The sequence below is a fragment of the Pseudophryne corroboree genome, chromosome 9 (assembly GCF_028390025.1).
Source record: "Pseudophryne corroboree isolate aPseCor3 chromosome 9, aPseCor3.hap2, whole genome shotgun sequence".
In the NCBI taxonomy this organism is placed as follows: Eukaryota; Metazoa; Chordata; class Amphibia; order Anura; family Myobatrachidae; genus Pseudophryne; species Pseudophryne corroboree.
Window position 1 is genome coordinate 254,025,774 of NC_086452.1, and position 24,567 is coordinate 254,050,340.

At 42.9% G+C, this 24,567-nt stretch overlaps 1 protein-coding gene across 3 annotated transcripts in view; it reads left to right on the plus strand.

The window, feature by feature from the left end:
• HMCN1 (hemicentin 1) overlaps nucleotides 1-24,567 on the plus strand; it is a 1,072,092-nt gene that overhangs the window by 805,406 nt on the left and 242,119 nt on the right. For all 3 annotated transcript variants that reach the window (XM_063940215.1, XM_063940214.1, XM_063940213.1), the window contains 6 exons: nucleotides 1,850-2,063; nucleotides 4,639-4,773; nucleotides 5,641-5,831; nucleotides 9,578-9,659; nucleotides 20,075-20,344; nucleotides 23,115-23,285. In XM_063940215.1, coding sequence (XP_063796285.1) covers nucleotides 1,850-2,063; nucleotides 4,639-4,773; nucleotides 5,641-5,831; nucleotides 9,578-9,659; nucleotides 20,075-20,344; nucleotides 23,115-23,285 — 1,063 coding nt within the window. The remainder of the gene's footprint in view (nucleotides 1-1,849; nucleotides 2,064-4,638; nucleotides 4,774-5,640; nucleotides 5,832-9,577; nucleotides 9,660-20,074; nucleotides 20,345-23,114; nucleotides 23,286-24,567) is intronic.

The following is a 24,567-nucleotide window of genomic DNA, read 5'->3' on the forward strand; positions in this document are numbered from 1 at the left end:
TCAGTGCAGTCTCCTGCAGTCCTCTTGGCTCCGCCTCCTGCACCCCAGCTCCCGCGCTGTCCTCCTCAGCTTGTCCGTGCTGCTGCTGAGTGCCGGGCTTCGAGTGAGGAGTTCTGCTGGTGAGTTTACAGGGGAGGGGGGAGAGAGCCTCTGGGTGAGCACAACGGCCGTGTGTTTGGGGAGGGGAGGGGGGAAGAAACTACTGGGTGAGTGACTTGGGGGGTGGGGGTGGGGCATTATAACAGTGAATTTATTCTTATAACACCAATGGGTACTCTTAATGTGGCAGGAGATGAACAACAGAGTATTTTTGTTTTTTTCCATCAGGATGAATAAATTATAATAATATATTGTGTTAATATATTACAATAATTTATCCTGTGTCTTCATTTAAATAAGATGATGGTAAACAAGAAGTAATTACGTTTCTTGGTTACCTCCTGCTATAGTACATTAATAGTACCTTGTCCATACTGGTATATAGACATAGGCGTGCGCACGGGGAGAAGGAGGGGGGCGGGGGGGGGGGCCTGGTGCGCACAGGCGCCCCCTAATGTCCAGCACCCCCCACATGCCACGCCTGCTACAGACAACGCCGAGACCATTTTCGATGTGGCTGTGACGTCACACGCAGCCACTCTGAGAGACCTGGAGTAATGTGTAAAAGGGGACTCTGCCTGGAATAATGCATGACTAGGGCTCTACCTGGAGTAATGTTTAAAAGGCACTCTCTTCCTGGCATGATGTATATAAGGAGCTCTACCTGGTGCAATGTGTATAATGTGCTCTGCCTGGTGCAATATGTATAATGTGCTTTACCTGGTGCAATGTGTATAATGTGCTTTACCTGGTGCAATGTGTATAATGTGCTCTGCCTGGCGCAAAGTGCATACCGTGCCCTACTTGGCACAAAGTGTAGAATGTGCTCTATATGGCGGAATATGTATAACATGCTCTATCTGGCGCAGTGTGTATAGGAGGTTCTACCTGGTGCAATGTGTATAAGCGGCACCACTGTGGTGTCATGTGAATTGGTACTATTATGTGGCCACGCCCTTTCCACACAAAGCCACGCCCCTAAAATTTTGTGCGCACTTTCTGTTCCTTTGTGCCTTCTGAGCAGTAATCCTGCGCACTTGACAGACTCCACCCCCTCAACAGACCCCCCCCCCCTCCCCCGTCCCATTAGGGCTGCTTCCATAAATTTCCCGGGCTGGTTTTTGATCCCAATCCGCCCCTGTTCAGAGCCCACAGTAGTTGAGGCAGAATGTTTTCTGCAGGCTGTCTGAGGCACTAGTTGCCTCAAGAATACATATATCCTATGTATCTATGTATTAATTGTAAAGCGCAACAGAATTTGCTGCACTATATAAGAAACTGTTAATAAATAATAAATATTTTAGCATGCAGTTTAGCGATCTCTTCCAGTATCAAAGAAAATTGTTTACATATAGGACTTCAGCTGAGTCTCCACACAAAACAAATGCATTACAGCCCTTGCACTATACTAGACCAAACATTATATTTATATCAGATGTTTATGGTATTGACAAATTGACAATAAAAATAGAAAATGATAATAGACTACAATTGCATGCAATGTGGAATCCCCACTGTTCGTACAATGTTCAGTAGTAATAGTTACTATATTTAAAGGATTTAGCTTTCTGATGCAAATAAATCCCAGGAGTACCAACTGTGTCTTCATATCAATATAATCATTTAGCTGTGGTCTGTAATCCTTAAAGAATTTCAAAACCTACAATGGTAGTTTATTCATAACCTGTTGTGTATAATCAATTCCTAAGTGTGAATTAATATTTATTGTACACTTTTTACTTTGATGTAGCATGATGATGTTGGTAATTACACCTGTATGGCTAATAATGTTGCTGGAACGGACTTCCACACAGTAGTCCTCACCATTCACTATCGTCCATCTTTTACTGAACTGCCCACAAATGTGTCACTTAATGAAGGAGAAAAGCTACAGTTATCATGTAAAGCAACAGGAAGTCCTTTACCGCAAATAACATGGGCCAATAAGGATAGAATTATAATTGGTAAGTGAAGCTGACAGGCTCTGTGTTTAAAATATGATTTATCATATTGTGTTCATAATACTATGCGTTATGCTAAACATAGACTATTCAATGTATAATTATGTACTGTACTAAGGTGTTAAGGCGCATATAAAGGTACGATTCGTGAAACGATCGGGGCGTTCCTGATCGGTTGGACAACCAATCGTTCTGTGTGTATGCACAATATCGTACATGGCCCACTCCGGTGGGGTGGTCCGTTGCTTCCCTGATCTTTCTGCATGTTTAAAAGATCAGGGAAAGTGGCAGATGATCCCATCCAGCGTTATGTGGGGGGTGGGTTCAGCATAGCGAGTGGTCATGCACCGGAACACTCAGTGTGTATGGCTGCCTGATATGTCTGCGCTAGAATCGTCAGATACATTGGTGGGTACACATTGTGCAGTGTGTACCCACCTTTAGAGTAAATATAATTAAGTGCAAATTCTTAGTTATTTGTTACAGTATTTTGCAACACTTTAAGGATCCCTGATGACAAATGGCCAAATTCAGAGGCGATCGCTGCAACGTCATTGGGGGGGCGGACTAGCCCTGTGCTGGGTGTCATCCCCACATGTCAGAGAATCTGATCGTAGGTATGCTATTTTTAGCACATCTATGATCAGGCTCGGACTGGCCCATAGGGGTACAGGGGAAACCACCGGTGGGCCCCACTGCCTGGGGGCCCACCCTCTTAATTATACATTATGAATATGTTACATTATACTGCACAGGACTATGGTGTATTTTTTACAGTACATTGCTGTTATTAATCTGGTACGTTATCATGCATGCACTAGCAGTATTTACTATATATATTATTTAGCAAGGGGCCCAGACCATGCACTAATGTTTAGCCAAGCCTCTAAGAATGGGCCCCTAACACTGCATTTCCACGGTGGGCCCTTCATGCCCCAGTCCGACACTGTCTACGATCAGCTCTGAATCACCGCTAATGTTTTTCAAACATTGTTGTAAAGTTGGAACCCTGTACTGTTGATGGTGATTAATATGCTTATGCTGTGCGTGCTGTAATTGGTATACTTATATGTTATTATGGACTGTGATGGCACCAGGCTTAGTATTTAGCACTATCTCTCGAAGTACCCTATTTGGTGCTTTTTATACATGGAATGTTTTGTAACGCCAAACAAACGAAGACTGCATTCCAAGCTAGCCATTAACATTTTAATAAATGTCTGTATATGTTGCAATGGTGGTAGCATTCCACAAATGTTTTTGTCTTGTAATGTTGAACATTATTTACCTACCTTTGAACTACATTAGACGTCACCATTATTGAAGTGTTATTGATTGCACTGGAGATAATCTTTTTCATTTGAAATTGTGATCTTCTTTCTAAGGATTGATAAAGTATTGTATTTATATAATCAGATTTGTATGTTTTTAAATACAGGTGTATAGGAAATAGTTAAAACAAGGAAAAAAATGACACAGTGGGTCAAATGTAATAGAGTGAGAGTTTCAGAAAGTTTTGCAGTTTTTTTTAAAAGTGGCAATCATTTACACAGCAAGATCAACCTGGTTTTGCAGTGTAAGTGATTGCCACTTTAAAAAAAAAAACTGAAAAACCTTACCAAGTCTCTTTCACATCGCAAAACCTGCTTTTGAAATGGTTCTTTAAACGGTTCTTAAAACGGGTCTGAGCAGTTAAACCCCCTTCACATCGCACGTTGTAACCAGTATATTACCATTTCATTACCGTTTTGGTACCTTTCACACTGAACCCGTTTCACCTATACAAAACAGTGGTTGTCATTTTAAATGTTTATTTCCTGCTTCTGCCTGGTGACATCACACATGGAGACAGCCTATCACCTTCTGGGGCTTGCAAATACCGTTTCAGACCCTTTCACACTGCACAATGAAACGGGTCTGAAACGGGTAGGACCCTGCTTTTTTACCGTTTCAAAATACCGGTATTTTGAAAACGGTAAATTGAAGGTGACCCTTTCACATCGCAGCTCGAACCGTTTAGGAAGCCTTAAAAATCGGCAATTTACCGGGTTCAAGCTGCGGTGTGAAAGGGGTATCACTTTCTGAAACTCTCACTCTATTACATTTGGCCCCATATGTTACTGTACGGGTATATTGTAGTCAAAATTACAGTAGGTCAGGTGATTTTTAATATTTCCATATGAGGCCCTGTAACAAAAAAAATTTTGGGGTGGAAAAGGACATTAAAGGATTCAAACATTTGTGCTTGGGGTTATGGCTCTTATTCAAACTGTCAGTGTTAGGTAAAAAGGAACCTTAGAGGGTGGGGGCGGTTATAAAGTAATTAAACCCCAAGTTAGTGTAGCCCATCCCCCTTTGAGGCAGTACATAGCTACTCCAGAAGGATCCAGTATTTACATTGGGTCATGCACCCACATGCATGTGTATGCTCCCTAGTACTAGGTACTATTTGGTGAAAAATGTACTGATATATCATAACTGTGACGGGAGTCACTGGTATTTGCATATTATAAAAAAGGATGGGATACAAGCTCAAGACAAACACAAAGTATTTAATACCATTTTCTTTATCCTACAGCACCAGCTGGAAGGTCTAAACTTCTGAATGATCTTGTTATTGAGAGGGTTTCAAAACAGGATGCTGGTACATATACCTGCATAGCAGAAAACATAGTAGCAGCAATCAATACCACAGTATATGTATTTGTGAAGGGTACGTACAGATAATTAATATTCTGTTATTTGTAATAAGATTTGGGTGGGATGTGTTCAAACTTAAATCTAAATTGCAACGTAATAATTAATAATAAAGCTGTCTAACATAAAGCTGTCTGACATGCAAAAGCAGTCAGTATTTACCCTGCACAGAAAAAATCTAATTGTATTTGCTCCCCTTGCAGTACAACATGGTTTGTTCCAGACACAAAGGGGGTAATTCAGAGTTGAACGCAGCAGCAAATTTGTTAGCAGTTGGGCAAAACCATGTGCACTGCAGGGGGAAAAGGTGGGGAGATATAACATGTGCAGAGAGAGTTAGATTTAGGTGGGGTGTATTCAAACTGAAATCTAAATTGCAGTGTAAAAATAAAGCAGCCAGTATTTACCCTGCACAGAAACAAAATAACCCACCCAAATCTAACTCTCTCTGCAAATGTTATATGATTATCTGCCACACCTGCACTGCACATGGTTTTACCCAACTGCTAACAACTGCTACCCCCAAAGTTACTTGCTCTTTTTTGCTTTACTTACAAACATGAATCAGGCCCTAAGAACAGTACTTCTGTTTGTTGGGAGGAAGAGATTAGGAGTCCACTTTCCTCTGTATAGACACTATGCCAAACATATTTGCTTTCAGAAAAATAGTAAAATTTACTGATTTTAATTGGGCTGGGGATCATTTGTATAGGGAAAAGTCAGTATATTATTATTATTGTTTACTTACTGTATATACTGTAACACCACCATATTATGCAGTGTTGTACAGAGCATATGTGATAATTCTCATCAATCCATGCCACATATGAGTCTACAGTCTTAATACTCTATCACACATACGTTTTTTTTTTTTGTCTTCTAGACCCTCCTGTTATTGTCGAAATCCATAATGCCAACCAGAGTGTGCCCTTAGGGAGCAGCATTATCTTGCATTGCACAGTAAGAGGAAATCCTACCCCTAAGATAGAGTGGAGCAAGAAAGGAAATGGTATTCTGTTTAACAGGCGGTTTAAACAGTTTCAGAATGGATCTCTAGCTATTTACAATACTGTGGTAAGTCAGCTGGTAGCAAACTTTAAGATTATATATACAGTATATATATATATATATATATATATATATATATATATATATATATATGCAAAAAAAGAAATTACCCTTCTCACGTGCTTCACAAGAGCAGCACCTCCCAGAGGGCGCTAGAATTTCACAGCCAATTGTTCATAAAATAAGTCCATATAAATTAATGAGTCCAGTTGGACTTGATTATGAAATCCAGTCCAGAATCGATCTCCTGATCTTTTTCAAAGTCCGATGCTCTGTTGTACTCAACCAGATATTTCTCCTCGAAAATGGCCTCTCACCAGAGAAGTATATACACCCAAGAAATCAAATAAAACCTTAGATTAATAAAACTCCGATGTTTATTAACAACATCCATAAAATGGTATGAATTTTCAACATTACATACAAGGTGTATTCAAAAGAACGGCCAGGTTATATAAGGTGGATATAAGCAAAGGTGCCACCAACCACCCCAGGATGTGAGCTCAGTGGTGGGGACTTGCAAATGTATACCCAGGTGTCCTAATCACCTTGTAAGCTTAAAACCCTACGCGTTTCGTCCTTTCGGACTTCCTCAGGGGCATAGATGGATCTAAATATATACTGTATATTGTGGTGGACCATAGTAATTCCCACCTACTAAAAAAGGTGGCAAATAATATTACCAGTAATGGTGCATAGGATGTGACACCTTCACAGGTAAAAAGTATGGCACCTACACTGGCCCAATTGGATCCCAAATTTGTAGTGTTTTTTTTTACAATAGGGATAAACGTAGTTCCTTTCTAAAAACACTGATCAAACACTTCACAAGGGATCAGGAGGCACAGAGAGCCCAATGATCCTATCACCTCAGTGTCTGCAGTGCAAAACCACTACAAATTTGTTTTTTTACCTATTTTGTTACATTACAGCCTGTAATTTAGTTTTAAATCTGAATTTTATGCGATGGATCTGCACAAAATAGTCTAAGTTGGTGAGGTGAAATGAGAAAAATGTATATAAAAAATTATTTTTATAAATAAAAATTTGAAAATTGGCATGTTCATGTGTATTCACCCCCTTTGCTATGAAGCCTCTCAAAAGTTTTGGTGCAAAGAAGTCACATAATTAGTGGAATGAAGTCCACCTGTGTGCAATCTAAGTGTCACATGATCTGTCAGTATAAACACACCTTTTCTGAAAGGCACCAGAGGCTGCAACACTACTAAGCAAGTGGCATCACACCATAAAGACCAGGGAGCTTTCCAAACAAGTCAGGGACAAAGTTGTTGAGAAGTACAAGTCAGGGTTGGGTTATAAAAAATTATCCAAATCTTTGATGATCCCCCGGAGCACCATCAAATCCATCATCTTCAAATGGAAAGAAAATGGTACCACAACAAACCTGCCAAGAGAGGGCCGGCCACCAAAATTCACAGACCGGGCAAGGAGGGCATTAATCAGAGAGGCAGCACAGAGACAAAAGGTAACCCTGAAACCCTGAAGGAGCTGCAAAGTTCCACAGCAGACACTGGTGTACCTGCTCATGTGACTACAATAAGTCGTACACTCGATAGAGTTGGACTTTATGGAAGAGTGGCCAGAAAAAAGCCATTACTTAGTGTTAAAAATAGGAAGGCATGTTTTGAGTTTGCCAAACGGCATGTGGTAGACTCCCCAAATGTATGGAGGGAGGTGCACTCGTCAGATGAGACTAAAATTTAACATTTTTGACACCAAGGAAAACACTATGTCTTGCGCAAACCCAGCACATCCCATCACCCCAAGAACACCATCCCCACAGTGAAACATGGTGGTGGCAGCATCATCATGCTGTGGGGATGTTTTTCAGTAGCAGGGACTGGCAAACTGTTTCGAGTCGAGGGAAAGATGTATGGTGCTAAATACAGGGATATTCTTGAGTAAAACCTTTTTCAGTCTGCCCGTGATTTGAGACTGGGACGGAGGTTCACCTTCCAGCAGGACAATGACCCGAAGCATACTGCTAAAGCAACACTCGAGTGGTTTAAGAGGAAACATTTAAATGTGTTGTAATGGCCTAGTCAAAGCTCAGATCTCAATCCAATTGAGAATCTGTGATCAGACTTGAAGATTGCTGTTCACATGGGAAACCATCCAACATGAAGGAGCTGGAGCAGTTTTGCCTTGAGGAATGGCCAAAATTCCCAGTGGCAAGATCTGGCAAGCTTATAGAGACTTATCCAAAGCGACTTGCAGCTGTAATTGCCGCAAAAGGTGGCTCTACAAAGTACTGACTTTAGGGGGGTGAATAGTTATGCGCACTGAAGTTTTCTGTTAATTTGTCCTATTTGTTGTTTACGTTACAATAAAAAAAAATCTTCAAAGTTGTAGCCATGTTCTGTGAATGAAATGATGCAAACCTTGAAACAATCCATTTTAATTCCAGGTTGTGAGGCAACAAAACATAACAAATGCAAAGGGGGGTGGGGGTGAATACTTTAGTAAGGCACTATATATATATATATATATATATATGATTTCCCGGCAGATGGGATGCTGGCTATCACTATACCAACAGCGGCATCCCGTATACGGGAATCCTGACGGCAGTGTCGGACTGGGGCATGAAGGGCCCCCCGCGGGAATGCTGCTGTAGGGGCCCATGCTTAAAGGTGTAGCCAGGTTCCAGTAGGGGCGTGGCCAGCTACCAAACAGGTTTGGCTAACCATTACATGTTCTGTGCCCCTTGGTAAATATATAATAAACCAAATTATTGTGAAGTGTAATGTAACATATGTAAAATGCATATATCCACTGGTGGTTTCCCCTGCTCCCCTGTGGGCCAGTCCGACCCTGCCTGATGGTGAGGCAGCGAGTGCACTCGCAATGCATCGGACCTGGTGGCTTGCTTCGCTCCCCATAGTTTCTATTCCCACTAGGTTGGTGGTGTGGACCCACCAACCGAGTGGGAATACCCAGAGGTGGTCGGAATTCCGGTTGTCAGTATATCACAGGCTGTTGAGATTCCGGCATCGGTAAATTAACTGTATCCCGTGTGTGTGTATATATATATATATATATATATAAACAAGAACTGACAGTTTCAACCATTAAACATGTACAGATGTGTCTTCACACATTTTGCCTCAATACACCACATAGCGTGAGTGAGCTGATGGGTCCTGTGCAACACTGTTAGTCTTTTTCTTTCTTTTTTTGTCTTTTTTGATGAAACTTCATATTATTCTGCTGATTAAATTGATATGTGGCATGCTTATATTCTCTGTGTGTCTGTGGCTGTAATTGCATATGAAATGGTATGTACCATTTTGTTTGCAGATACAGCCACAGTCACACAAAAAATATAAGCATGCCACATATAATTTTAATCAGCATAAGTTGCTTGTGCGTCCTATTTGCATAATTTTGCAAATAAGGCGCATTTTAATAGAAAAAGTCACATATAAAGATGCTCGGCCCTACTGAGTCACGCCATAGCATTGTGTAGCGTGACTAGAAGGGCTGTTTTACGTGCAGGGAAGCTAGATGTGGGTGGACACATCTGGACTATCGAGAACATTGTAGCTACGTCTGCATTATTTCCAGTGCATTACAGAAAACTTACTAAAACCTAAAAGTGAGTATTGACTTTACTTTGGAATTTTTGCCAGTGTTAGGTTTTAGTGTGTACCCTTCTTACCGCATGTAAATATAACTTTATATTACTGTTTATGTGAAAACTGTTTCCAGTAATCTCTTCTATCACCCAGAATGAAGATGCTGGTGATTACACATGTGTAGCTACAAATGATGCTGGTGTAACAGGACATACAGTGACATTATCTCTGCAAAGTAAGCCTCTTTTCTACTATTTGTTAGGGGACAGCTGTATGATAGTAAGTGAACAGGAAATAAGTACTGGTTACAAAGCAACAATATTTTTTTCCCAAAAATATTTATTTGCAGTTGTAAAGTACATTTACCTATTTTTTAATTCCCATAGGGTTCCTTCTTTTAGTCATGAACAGAAAGGTTTTGTGGAGTGATTACACAATCTAGAGGGCTATACACTGTTTAGGAGAGACAGACTAAATAAAAAGGGTGGAGGGGTGTGTCTGTACGAAAAGCCGTTTTTAAAACCTAATATATGGGAAGATATTCAGGAGGGGACTGTAGACACTGTTGAGACATTATGGGTAGAAATTGCATGCGGGGAAAAAGGAACAAAAAAGTTAGTATTGGGTGTATGCTATAGGCCACCTGGTATCAACGCATCTGATGAGGAATTGTTACTAAAGCAAATTGAAAAAGCAGCAGGAGTAGGAGACATAGTAGTGATGGGAGATTTTAACTATCCAGAGATAAACTGGAAAAACGATTCATGTGATACTGCTAGGGGCAATATGTTTTTAAACACACTAAATGATAACTACTTAGTCCAACTAATTGAGGAATCAACTAGGTACAATGCAATCTTAGACCTGGTATTAACAAACAATCAGGATTTGGTATCGGGTATTATAGTAGGGGAACCCATAGGAAACAGCGACCACAATATGGTCACATTCAATATCAGTTTCTACAAACAGCCCTATACTGGCTCAACTAGGACTTTAAACTTTAGCAAAGCAAATTTTGAAAAGATGAGGGTATTTTTCAGGGATATTGAATGGGAAGGTTTGTTTTTAGGAAAAAATACTACGGAGAAATGGGAGGTACTAAAATTCCTGCTAGCTAAAAATACACTCAAATATATTCCTATGAGTAGCAAAAAAGGGACTAAAAATCATAAACCGATGTGGCTTAACAAAAAGATTAAGGAATTTATGGGCAAGAAAAGGCGAGCATTTAAAAAATACAAATCTGACGGGGAAGCAGAGTCATTTCAGCACTATAAGGAATGTAACAAAAATTGCAAAAAGGAAATAAGAGCGGCTAAAGTAGAAACTGAAAAACTAGTAGCAAAGGAAAGCAAAGCGAATCCCAAAAAATTCTTTAAATACATTAATAGCAAGAGATTAAAAAAGGAGAGTATAGGCCCTTTGAAAGACAAGTTGGGAGTCTTAAGCAAAAATGATAATGACATAGCGGACACACTAAATGAGTTTTTTTCAACAGTATTCACTAGAGAGGACCCAATTCAGGGACTGGCACACAATCTCAATAATGAGAATATCACACTGATAGGTACTTATTTAAGCAAGGAAGTAGTCTGTGACCGATTAAAACATTTAAAGATTAATAAATCACCAGGGCCCGATGGTATTCATCCAAGGGTTCTAATGGAGCTTCACTCTGAACTGGCAAAACCGCTATCTTTGATCTTTGAGGATTCAGTTATATCAGGTATGGTTCCTAAAGACTGGCGTATAGCGGAAGTAGTGCCTATATTCAAAAAGGGAAGTAAAGCTGAGCCAGGTAATTATAGACCAGTTAGTCTTACATCTATAGTGGGGAAAGTATTGGAAGGTATTCTAAGAGATAGTATTCAGAAGTTCCTTGAAACCAATAAGGTCATTAAAAGGAATCAACATGGGTTTATGAAGGACAGATCCTGTCAAACCAACTTACTTGGCTTTTATGAAACAGTAAGCGCAAACCTAGATCAGGGTAAAGACGTGGATGTAATCTTTTTAGACTTTGCCAAAGCGTTCGATACTGTACCACACATGAGACTTATATACAAGCTACAAGAATCAGGGCTAGGAAGCACAATATGCACTTGGGTCAAAAACTGGTTAGATAATAGGAAGCAGCGCGTTGTGGTTAATGGATCTTTTTCAACTTGGACTGAAGTGCTAAGTGGTGTGCCGCAAGGCTCAGTATTAGGACCGCTATTGTTCAATATTTTCATTAACGACCTAACAGAAGGTCTAGAGAGCATGGTGTCAATTTTTGCAGATGATACCAAATTGTGTAAGGCTATAAATACAGAGGAGGATGCCGAGTCTCTTCAGAACGACTTAGTTAAATTAGAAGCATGGGCAGCCAAATGGAGAATGCGCTTCAACACAGACAAGTGTAAGGTAATGCACTGTGGTAACAAGAACAAAAATTACACCTACCTATTAAATGGGGTAAAATTAGGGGATTCTGTACTGGAAAAGGACTTAGGTGTCCTCATAGATAGCAAGCTAAGCAGTAGTACCCAAAGTAGGACTGCAGCAAAGAAGGCTAATAAGATATTAGCATGCATAAAACGGGGTATTGATGCTAGGGACGAGAGTATTATACTCCCGTTATATAAATCACTAGTGAGGCCACACCTTGAATACTGTGTACAGTTCTGGGCACCGTACTACAAAAAGGATATCCTGGAGCTTGAAAAGGTACAGAGGAGGGCGACCAAACTAATTAAGGGCATGGAGACGATGGAATACAAGGAAAGGCTTGAAAGACTAGGCATGTTTACATTGGAAAAGCGGAGACTAAGAGGGGATATGATCAACATCTACAAATATATAAGGAGACAATACACAGAGCTTGCGCGGGACCTGTTTTTGGTTAGATCAACACAGAGGACTCGTGGACACTCGCTCAGGTTAGAGGAGAGGAGATTCCGCACAATACGGCGTAAAGGCTTTTTCACGGTAAGGACAATACGTGTTTGGAATTCCCTGCCCGAGGGAGTTGTAATGGCGGAATCTGTCAACACCTTTAAAAATGGGTTAGATAAATTCCTATTGGATAAGGATATCCAGGGGTATGGTGCATAGTCATGCATTACAGTTACTATAAATAGGGATAAAATGCAATGGCTGACAGCAGCATCAGTCAGAAATTTTAGTCAAATCATCTTGCATAGGACACCACAAATAGGTTGAACTCGATGGACAATTGTCTTTTTTCAACCTCAGATACTATGTTACTATGTTACTGTCAGGAGACATCAACACCTGGGGGTATATTTACTAAATTCAATTTGGAATTCATTTTTATGAATCCAAAAATTTGACTGATATCGATTCTATTGAAACTGAAAAATACCTTAAAAATCCCTCAGTTACTAAAAATCGATTTTGCATTGATTTTCAAATAATTTTGATTTTGATCAAGTTTTAGAAGGGGTTTTGTGTTGAGATTATGAAATCCCTTCCAAAACTAAAAATTAAAATCCCCATTAAAATCCCCAAAGAAATACATAGGCAAAACAGAACTTCCTCACTGCTTCCTATTGGTCAAATGTATGACATGCACACTAATTAAAGGGGAAGCATTGCACTATTTACACATGAAAACCTAACTGATGATTCAGATTTTTTTATTTTTTTTGGGGGGGAGGTTTATATAAAAAATACAGCTGAAATAGTTGGCGATAAGTTTAGCCCTAATCTGCCTTCCTGTCTGCCTTCCACTTACTGTGCTCACATATTTGTTGGTAACAAAACCTCTGCCTGCTCCCTGTTTATTGCATAATCTCAGGGGATTGGTTTATTTAATGCGCAATTGTGCAATAGACAACAGCAGAGCACAATATCTGACACTTTTGCCAAATTATATAATTATATGCCTCCCAAATTATCAACCTTATTTTTAACAGTCCAAAGGTGCATTCTGTCATGGATTGGGCCATATGTGCCTGTTTATACTTATGCTCAGCAGAAGTTTGAATATTTGTAACAAGTACTATTAGCTGCTTCATTAACAAATACAGGTAACTTACCCAACAACCATCCCTCTGGCATTTGACTCACCACAAATTTTGCAGACAGGGATGATTTGCTGAGGATGTACGTATCATGGCACAAACCAGGATTGCCAGTTATAACACTCATGAATTTAAGCTTCATATCCGCTAACAAGTATGTCAGGTATTGTGCTATGATGCTATCTATTGCACATTCATGGACTAGATATTATGCCTATTTGTATAAACATGTGCAGTGTTTACTGTAACTCATGAAGCTGCTGATGTTGCTCTGAGTAATGCTCCTGGGTTCTAACAGTCAGGTGGAGAATTGCATACTGCAGGTAGGTGCACAACATACCATAACCTTGGACAGCCATTATTCCTACAGCCACACTGCTTCACATGCTTTTGGGTACTTTAAAAGTCATCACAATCAATTTTCTAGCAATAGAATGGTGTTTAGAAGCACAAATCGAATGTCTAACATGATTCAATTCACGTGAGGATTTGAAGTTCGATTTAGTATTTGCTTTCAAATCAATTTGCAAATCGAATTTTAGTAAATGAGGGGATCCTATATTCGACTATAGGAAACATCAATGTTTTTCAGAAATTAAATTTCTCATACGTCCTAGAGGATGCTGGGGTCACTTCAAGAACCATGGGTGTAGACGGGATCCGCAGGAGACATGGGCACTTTAAAACTTTCAAAGGGGTGTGAACTGGCTCCTCCCTCTATGCCACTCCTCCAGACTCCAGTTTAGAATCTGTGCCCAGTGAGACTGGATGCACTCTGAGGATCTCTACTGAGTTTCTCTGAAAAGACTTTATGTTAGGTTTTTTATTTTCAGGAAGAACTGCTAGCAACAGTCTCCCTGCTTCGTGGGACTTAGGGGAGAGAAGTCAGACCTACTTCTGTGAGTTTAAAGGCTCTGCTTCTTTGGCTACAGGACTCCATTAGCTCCTGAGGGTCTGATCGCTAGGTATGCCTAGATGCTCGTTCCCAGAGCCCGCCGTCACCCCCCTTGCAGAGCCAGAAGTCAGAAGAAAGGTGAGTAGAAGGAGACGGCTTCAGAGGTATCGCACAGCGGTTGCGCTGCGCGCCATGCTCCCACACTCAGCGGCACTACAGGGGGGGGGGGCGCCCTGGGCAGCATTTTAACCTCTAAAAAAGTGACTGGCAAGAGGGGACAAGGTGCCAACCTCTATCCAAACCCCCGCCAGTATTAAGATTTTGGAAAAATAGCGGGGCTGAAGCGCGCCATTATGGGGGCGGGGCTTAGTCCTCACAGCTCACATCAGCACCATTTTCTCTTCGCAGAAGCTGCAGAGACGCTGGTCCTTCCTCACACTGCTGTACAAGTAACAGGGTGCAAAATGGGGGGGAAGGGCACAGTGATTTTTGGTGTAATATAAGTTATTATAAAAGCGCTGCAGGTCTGGGACATTCTGTTAATGTGTCAGAACCGGGTTTAAGCACTGGGTTGTGAGCTGGCAAACTCCCTCTGTGTCTCTCTGACAGGCTTTATTGTGGGTCTGTCCCCTATATGCCCAGTGTGTCTATGTGTGCTGGGTGCACGTGTGTCAGCATGTCTGAGGCTGAAGGCTCTTCCCAGGAGGAAACTATGTTAGGGACACAAACGGCTGTTGGAGTGACCCTGTCGGCACTGCCAACACCTGATTGGGTGAATGTTTTGAGTGCTCTGAATACTAATGTGGCTCTGATAAATAAGAGATTGGATAAATCTGAATCTAAAAACCAGGCTTGGAAGAAATCCGTAGAGGATGTGTTGTTACAAGTCCAGACCCCCTCGGGGTCACAAAAACGTTCATTTACCCAGCTGGCAGACACGGATACCGACACGGACACTGACTCAAGTGTCGACTATAGTGATACCAGATTAGATCCAAAATTGGCAAAGAGCATTCAGTACATGATTGTGGCTATAAAAGACGTATTACATATCACAGAGGACCCTACTTTTCCTGATACTAGGGTCTGTATGTATAAAGGAAAGAAACCTGAGGTAACGTTTCCTCCCTCTCATGAACTGAACACGCTTTGTGAAAAGGTTTGGGAAAATCCTGACAAAGAGTTTCAGATTCCCAAAAGGATTCCAGTGGCGTATCCGTTTCCCTCTGGGGATAGGGAAAAATGGGAGTCACCCCGATTGTGGACAAAGCTCTATCACGGCTGTCCAAAAAGGTGTCTCTTCCGTCCCCCTGACACGGCAGCCCTAAAGGATCCTGCGGATCGTAGGCAGGAAAATACATTGAAATACATTTATGTCACCACGGGTACGCTACTCAGACCAGCCATTGCATCTGCGTGGGTGAGTAGTGCTATTGAAAGATGGGCAGATAACTTGTCATCTGAAATAGATACCCTGGATAGGGATAGCATTCTTTTGACACTAGGTTATATTAGGGACGCTGCAGTCTACCTAAAGGAAGCAGCTAGGGATATTGGCCTCTTGGGATCAAGGGCCAATGCCATGGCAGTCTCAGCTATGCTGACTCTGAGAAAGCTATGGAGTCTCTACTGTATAAAGATGGTGTATTGTTTGGTGACGGCCTCACTGAGTTGGTATCTACGGCTACCGCGGGTAAGTCATAATTTTTACCTTATTTGCCTGCACCACAAAAGAAAGCACACCACTATCAGATGCAGTCCTTTCGGCCCAATAAATACAGAAAGGGCCGAGGGTCTTCCTTCCTTGCTACTACAGGAAAGGGAAAAGGTAAACGATCACCGGCCGTGGCCGGTTCCCATGAGCAGAAGTCCTCCCCGGCTTCTGCCAAATCCACCGCATGATGCTGGGGCTCCTCTGCGGGAGTCCGCACCGGTGGGGGCACATCTCAGGTTCTTCAGTCAGTTCTGGGCTCGTTCGGCCCTGGACCCATGGGTTTTAGAAATAGTGTCCCAGGGGTACAAACTGGAGTTTCAAGACGTTCCCCCTCGCCGATTTTTTAAATCGGCCTTACCAGCTTCTCTTCCGGACAGGGAGATCGTATGCGCTGCAATACAAAAATTGTGTCTCAGTCAAGTCATTGTCAGGGTTCCCCCGTCGCAACAGGGAGAAGGCTTTTATTCGAGCCTGTTCGTGGTCCCGAAACCAGACGGCTCAGTCAGACCAATCCTGAACCTCAAATCCCTCAATTTCTACCTAAAAAAATTCAAATTCAAGATGGAATCTCTCCGGGCAGTGATCTCCAGTCTGGAGGAGGGGGATTTTATGGTGTCGGTAGACATAAATGATGCCTACTTACATGTTCCCATTTATCCTCCACATCAGGCTTACCTGAAGTTTGCAGTTCAGGATTGTCATTACCAATTTCAGATGTTGCCGTTTGGTCTGTCCACGGCTCCGAGGGTTTTCACCAAGGTAATGGCCGAAATGATGGTTCTCCTGCGCAAGCATGGAGTCACAATTATCCCGTACTTGGATGATCTCCTGATAAAGGTGAGATCCAGGGAACAAGTACTGCAGAACGTTACGCTATCCCTGACAATTCTGCAGCAACATGGTTGGCTCCTAAACTTGCCAAAATCACAGTTGGTTCCGACGAGACGGCTGTCGTTTTTGGGAATTATTCTGGACACAGAACTACAGAGAGTTTTTCTTCCAGTGGAAAAGGCTCTGGAAATGCAGAACCTGGTCAAACAAATTCTGAAACCACCAAGAGTATCGATCCATCAATGCACTCAGTTGCTGGGGAGGATGGTGGCATTCAGTTTGGCAGATTCCATGCCAGAGTGTTTCAGTGGGACCTGTTGGACAAGTGGTCCGGGTCCCATCTGCACATGCACTGAAGGATAACCCTGTTTTCCAAGACCAGAATCTCACTCCTGTGGTGGCTGCACAGCTCTCACCTCCTAGAGGGACGCAGGTACGGGATCCGGGACTGGATCTTAGTGACCACGGATGCGAGTCTTCGAGGCTGGGGAGCTGTCACACAGGGGGAAAGCTTCCAGGGAAGATGGTCAAGCCAGGAAATGTGTCTACACATAAACGTTCTGGAGTTAAGGGCCATTCACAACGGCCTTCTGCAAGCGGAACATCTTCGCAATCAGTCTGTCTTGATTCAGTCGGACAACATAACAGCAGTAGCGTACATAAACCGCCAGGGCAGAACAAAGAGCAGAGCGGCTATGGCAGAGCCACAAAGGTTCACCATTGGGCGGAAAGGCATACAAGCGCTCTGTCAGCGATCTTCATTCCAGGAGTGGACAACTGGGAAGCAGACTTCCTCAACAGACACGATCTCCATCCAGGAGAGTGGGGTCTTCATCAAGAGGTCTTTGCAGAAGTGGCAAGTCTTTGGGGAATTCCTCAAATAGACATGATGGCGTCTCGCCTTAACAAGAAACTTCAGAGATATTGTTCCAGGTCGAAAGACCCTCAAGCAATAGCAGTGGACGCCCTAGTGACACTATGGGTGTTTCAGTCGGTGTACGTCTTTCCTCCGCTTCCACTTATTCCAAAAGAGATAAAGATCATAAGAAGAACAAAGGTTCAAGCAACCCTCATTGTTCCAGACTGGCCAAGGAGGGCTTGGTATCCAGATCTTCAGGAATTAGTCGTAGGAGATCCCTGGCCTTTTCTTCTGAGGGAGGATCTGTTACAGCAGGGTCCGTGCATGTTCCAAGACTTACCGCGACTTTGTTTGACGGCTTGGAGGTTGAACTCCGGATCCTAGCCCAAAAGGGTATTCCAAAGGAAGTCATCCTCACTCTTATTCAGGCTCGGAAACGAATAACGTCTAAACATTACCACCATATTTGGCGAAAATACGTGTCTTGGTGTGAATCCAAGAAGGCTCCTATGGAAGAATTTCAGCTAGGATGTTTTCTCCATTTTCTACAAGCCGGTGTGGATGCGGGTCTAAAGTTGTGCTCCATTAAAGTACAAATTTCAGCCTTCTCGGCTTCCAAAAACAATTGGCCTCCCTTCCAGAGGTTCAGACTTTTGTGAAAGGCATGTTGCACATCCAACCTCCCTTTGTGCCCCCTGTGGCACCGTGGGATCTTAACGTGGTGTTGCAATTCCTTCAATCTCATTGGTTTGAACCTTTACAAAAGGTGGAGTTGAATTTCCTCACTTGGAAAGTGGTCATGCTGTTGGCCTTGTCTCACAAGAGCCCTTATTTGATCTTCCATGAAGATAGAGCAGAGTTGAGGACTCCTCAGCAGTTTCTGCCGAAAGTGGTTTAATCGTTCCACTTGAACCAACCTATTGTGGTGCCAGTGGCTACTGACGCCTTGCTGGAATCTAAGTTTCTTGACGTAGTCAGAGCTTTGACAATTTATGTGGCCAGAACGGCTCAATTTAGAAAAACGGAGGCTCTGTTTGTCCTGTATGCTCACAACAAAATTGGGGCTCCTGCTTCCAAGCAGATTATTGCGCGCTGGATATGTCATACGATTCAGCAGGCTCATTCTACGGCTGGATTTCCGTTACCGAAATCGGTGAAGGCCCATTGTACCAGAAAGGTGGGCTCGTCCTGGGCGGCTGCCCGGGGGGTCTCGGCATTACAACTTTGCAGAGCGGCTATTTGGTCGGGTTCAAACACCTTTGCGAAGTTCTACAAGTTTGATACCCTGGCTGATGAGGACCTCATGTTTGGTCAATCGGTGCTGCAGAGTCATCCGCACTCTCCCGCCCGTTCTAGAGCTTTGGTATAAACCCCATGGTTCTTGAAGTGACCCCAGCATCCTCTAGGACGTATGAGAAAATAGGATTTTAATACCTACCGGTAAATCCTTTTCTCTTAGTCCGTAGAGGATGCTGGGTGCCCGTCCCAGTGCGTACTGTATCTGCAGTTATTAGTTGTGGTTACACACATGTTGTGTTACGTTTATAGTCAGCCTGTTGCTGATGTTGTTCATGCCGTTGACTTGTGTTGTATTGAATGCCACGTTGTACGGCGTGCTTGAGGTGTGAGCTGGTTTGTATCTCACCTTAGTTTAACAATAAATCCTTTTCCTCAAAATGTCCGTCTCCCTGGGCACAGTTCCTATAACTGGAGTCTGGAGGAGGGGCGTAGAGGGAGGAGCCAGTTCACACCCCTTTGAAAGTCTTAAAGTGCCCATGTCTCCTGTGGATCCTGTCTATACCCCATGGTTCTTGAAGTGACCCCAGCATCCTCTACGGACTAAGAGAAAAGGATTTACCGGTAGGTATTAAAATCCTATTTTTAAGTGGGATTTGAGTTGAATTCGGTTTTAGAATCTATTTTAGATTAAATTTTGCCTTTAGTAAATTTCATCAATCAAAATCGAATGGAAATCGAATGGGAATCGAATACCAAATCCCTCAAAACTGAAAATTGAACGATACTAAATATACCCCCTGGTTGACCAATGGCCTTATTAAAAGACAGAAACAATTCGGATCTTATAATAATGTTTCTACATAATTAGCAAAGTGAGGAGCTAAATGTATTGTCTATTACTACAACCACCACCTGCTAAGTGTTGTGTTCTAAAATATCACTTTATAATGTAGTACAGTATACAAAAGCTCCTGTCTAACCCAGGGAATATTTGCATACAGTAATGAAAAAGGGACAGAATTGATTGACTAACTTTTCTTTAACAGCAATAATACTGATTGTATGTTAATTTTTTCCACAGAACTACCCATTATAACAGTTCATCCAATTAACACTACTGTGAATGCTGGTGCAACTGTGGTTTTAGACTGTCAGTCAGAAGGAGAACCAAAGCCTGACATTTATTGGGCCCGTCTGAGTCATCCCATCTCTGGGGATAATCGTCTTACAGTGTTGCCAAACAACTCTCTGCAAATTGTTGCAGCTTCCAAAGAAGACACTTCTGTTTATGAATGCAGAGCTACCAATATCATGGGATCAGCTATTGTAAAGGCTTTATTCACTGTGCAAGGTATTTAAAAAATAAAAATAGCTAGTAAAATGAATAATACACAAATGAGGTTGAGGTGCTAACATTCAACAGGAGCAGACAGCATAAGTTAATTGGTGGTTTAGTACTAATGATTATGGCTATGTGAAAATAAATTACCCAATTAGTGCAACGAGGTAACAATTTTTCAAAAAATAAAATAAAATACAAATTGATAATGAACACATTGGAACCATAAGATATCTCTTTTTTTGTCCAAAGATTGGATTTTAAATGTGGTAACGACAATTTTGCAACATTCTTACTGTGCAGTTTAGTTGCATCATTCTACATTTGTACCAAATATTTCCACGGCCAGGGCCACCACTCAGGGCCGGTTCTAGACCTTGTGGCGCCCAGGGCGAACATTTCCTTTGGAGCAAAGATATGGGATGTGGCTTCACGGGGAAGGGGCATGGCCACAGAATAGTACCAATTCACATTACACCGTAGTGTCCGTCAGTCACATTACACCACACAGTAATACCCCTTATACATGCCAGAATGAGCACCTTATACATACTGTGCCAGGTAGAGACCCTTATAGACATTACGCCAGGTATAGCCCCTTTTATGCACATAAATGCCAGGTAGAGCCCCTTTTATACACGTTATGCCAGATAGAGCCTCTTACAAACATTGCGCAAGGCAAAGCTCCTTACACACATTATGCCAGGTAGCCCCTTATACACATTGCACCAGGCAAAGCCCCTTGCACACATTGCACCAGGTAGCCCCTTATACACATTGCGCCAGGTAGCCCCTTATACACATTGCACCAGGTAAAGCCCCTTATACACATTGCACCAGGTAGCCCATTATACACATTGTGCCAGTTGGCCCCTTATACAGGGGCATAACTAGAAGTTTGTGGGCCCCATAGCAAAATCTTGAAAGGACCCCCCACCTGACATCGTCACTACAATGCCCCTTAGTGGAGCAGGAGTGAGAGGCAAAAAGGGTGTAAGAGGGCGAGAGAGAAAGGGGGAGAAAGAAGAAAGGGGGGCAGAGAGAGAGAGAGAGAGTTAGAGGGTTTTGTGGGAGAAAAAGATGGAGGAGTGAGAGAGGGTGTCAGGGAGAAAGAGAAAAAGGGGTGAGAGGGGAGAGAGAGAGATGACATCAGTGAGAGAGAGGATGTCGAAGAGAGAGAGAGAGAGAGAGAGAGAAAGTCGGCAGGATGCAATCGAGATCACCTGAGGTGCGGGCCAATCTTGGACTTTTTTTAAAGGGACAATCACTTACAAGGCAAAACCATGCCTTATAAGTGACTGACCTTTATAAAAACATCCGAGATCAGCCAGCAACCCGCACCTCCGGCGATCTCGGATTGGATTACATCCCACCGTGTGTTCCAGAGAGAGAGAAGGGGGAGGAGCAAGAAAGGGAGGGGAGCAAGAGGGAGAGAGAGAAAGTGAGGGGAGCAAGAGAGAGTGTTGGGGAGAGAAAGAGGGAAAGACAGAGAGGAAGAAAGAGAACGAGAGATAGGGTGTCAGGGAGACAGAGAGAGTGTGTCAGGGAGAGAGAGAGGGAGAGACGGTGTCATAGAGAGAGAGTGTGCAAGGGAGAAAGATAGAGTGTTAGGAAGAGAGACAGTGTCAGGGGGAGAGAGGGAGGGAGAAACAGTCCCCGGGAGAGAGAGCGGCAGTGTGTCAGAAAGAGAGTAAGGGAGAGAGAGAGAGAGAGTGTCATTAGGGAGAGAGAAAGAGAGAGGAGCAAGGGAGTGAGGGGGAGCTAGCACTACCAGGCTTCTTCAGAGGTTTCTGATGGGGTTGGACACTTCCCAACGTTAGGTCCCGCCCCTAAATACCCATGAATCGCGGGACTCGGAGCCAGGCGGCTGGCACCCCCTCCCCCTTGCTACACTCTCCATGCAGCTAGTGGGAGGTGCCCTGGGGGGGGGGGTTTGCACATGCTCCAGAGTTGAGCAACTCTACAGCAAACATCTACAGCAAACATTTTAGTATTTGGGTGAATATCTGCAATTTTCTCTGTCCTTGCAATGCGGGTGTACAGTAAATACAATCACTCTGAAGTGACCCTTGACTGACTAACACAATGGCTACCATTCAATGTATTGATTGTCACTGCGGCATTCTGTCTTCGCCTGACACAGTAAGAAGCAGATGGGTGTGGCTGCACCTGCACCAGCGGTGAGATTGGTCAGTCACAACAGTGCCAAGAACACATTGACTTGTCCTGAATAATTCCCTTTTTCAGAAACGCAGTAATTTCTACAAGTTATACCATACCTCCCAACTTTACAGGATGTGGAAGCGGGACCCCATGTGCGGCGAGACCGCGCCTGCCGCAGAAAAGGGGAGTGGCTACAGAAATGGGTGTGGCTTAATAGAAAGGGCGTGGCCTAACAGCAATGCCACGATCGCAAGCCACGGACCCCGTTCTCATCACTATGTTGGCATGGCCAGTGCTCAGTGAGCTGCTGGCATGCCCCCAGTACCTCTGTCTCTGTGAATAGATGCTGTGTGCGCATGCGCATAGCATCTATTCACCCTGCTCTGCAGCGAGGGACACTGCTGCCCGCGGATGGGACAGCGGGACAGTCCCAAAAAACGGGACTGTCCCGCGTAAATCAGGACAGTTGGGAGGTATGGTTATACACTTTAAAGATCACTAATTAGCTTTATGTATGTAAAATGCACACATTATTGTGCAAATAATTAATCGCAAAGCCACAATTATAACTGTACTGTAAAACATCAATGAATATTACATGCAATTTGCTGTGTTCCAGTGCACGGTGGTTTTTCTGAGTGGCTGTCGTGGCAGTCCTGCAGCGTGACTTGTGGCCAGGGAGTTCAGAAACGAGTGCGACAATGTGACAACCCTGCCCCAGCAAATGGCGGATTGGCCTGTCAAGGAGAAGAGACTGAGACCAGGATCTGTCAAAATAAACAGTGCCCAGGTATTTTGGTTTTGATAGATTAAACTCTTAAATCTTTTGTTAAAAACCACAAGGCACTCTCAGTCAAATCAATGCTATAAACGCAGAGCCATCTGTAAATATGAATTAGATGAAAAAAATCAACATTTACACATGCACTACTTGTGAAATTGGCCTTTTTACAGTATCAGCATACACTTGTTACAATAAAACTCACCTTGTCATTGTAGAAAGTGGAGTACGCTACTGCACAGCCTACAAGTTGCTACTCCTCCAGGCAAGCTTCATTCCCTGTACCAAGATGGCTGCCAAGTCTTCTGCTGAACATGTGTGGAGTGATATTAAAATGTGACAAGTGCCACAGTGGCAGACAGTAGTTCACAGGCAGACCTGTGATTATCTGCTGTCAGGTCCGGACTAGCCATCTGGCATGAGTAGCTCTGCTTGGCCATACTGCAGATAGAGGGCCAGGGGCTGGTGGAGCTTGAAGCTCCACCTCCTGACACTCTGCTTGGCCGCCCGTCATACAGAAAGATGGGGGTATACTGCTAGCCCATGCCTGTGAGCCACGACTATGCCTCTTGTCGTGTACCAGTGCAAGAATGCCGGGGCCATACAGGACCCCAGTCCTTCCATGCCTGCTGTTTTAGATGCTGTTCCAGCATGTTACCCAGTACCTACATATATTTACCAGTTGGTGAGCTGTATGACATCCTGCTCTGCTCTAGTCCATAAACCAGTGTGTATAACAGTGAGTATGGATATTTTCAATAAATCCACTCAGCTGGTTAAGTAACTGGGCTGTTTGTAGTTATAAGGCATCCACTGGTGTGAACAGAAACTCTGATACATCCTCAAGCCCTGTACATGCATATTTCGAACAGTCATAGTCTCACTTTAGATTATCTTAAAGAAGTATCATAGATAACCACTGCGTTAGTGCAGAGCTAGATATTCCACTTAGTAGCCTATGCATCTGCCTAGGGCCCAGTGGCTAGTGATTTTTTAAGCATATGGAATAAAGGGGACCTAAACAATTATCTTAGCTAGGGCTTTTGGGGGCACTACTGTAGTAGCACGACAAAACTGAAGTAAAGATATTAATAAAAGGAAAATATGCCTGAGGACCTCAAATATCAGACACTGCATATATACAGTAAATATATATTTTTGCAACCAACCTTAAAGCTAACCTGCTAGGCTGATTCGGGAGTAAATGCTTAGCATGTAATGACAATAATAATGATTTTATTTATATAGCAATGTTATCCAATAGGACCGAAGGCACTTTTCAGAACTCATG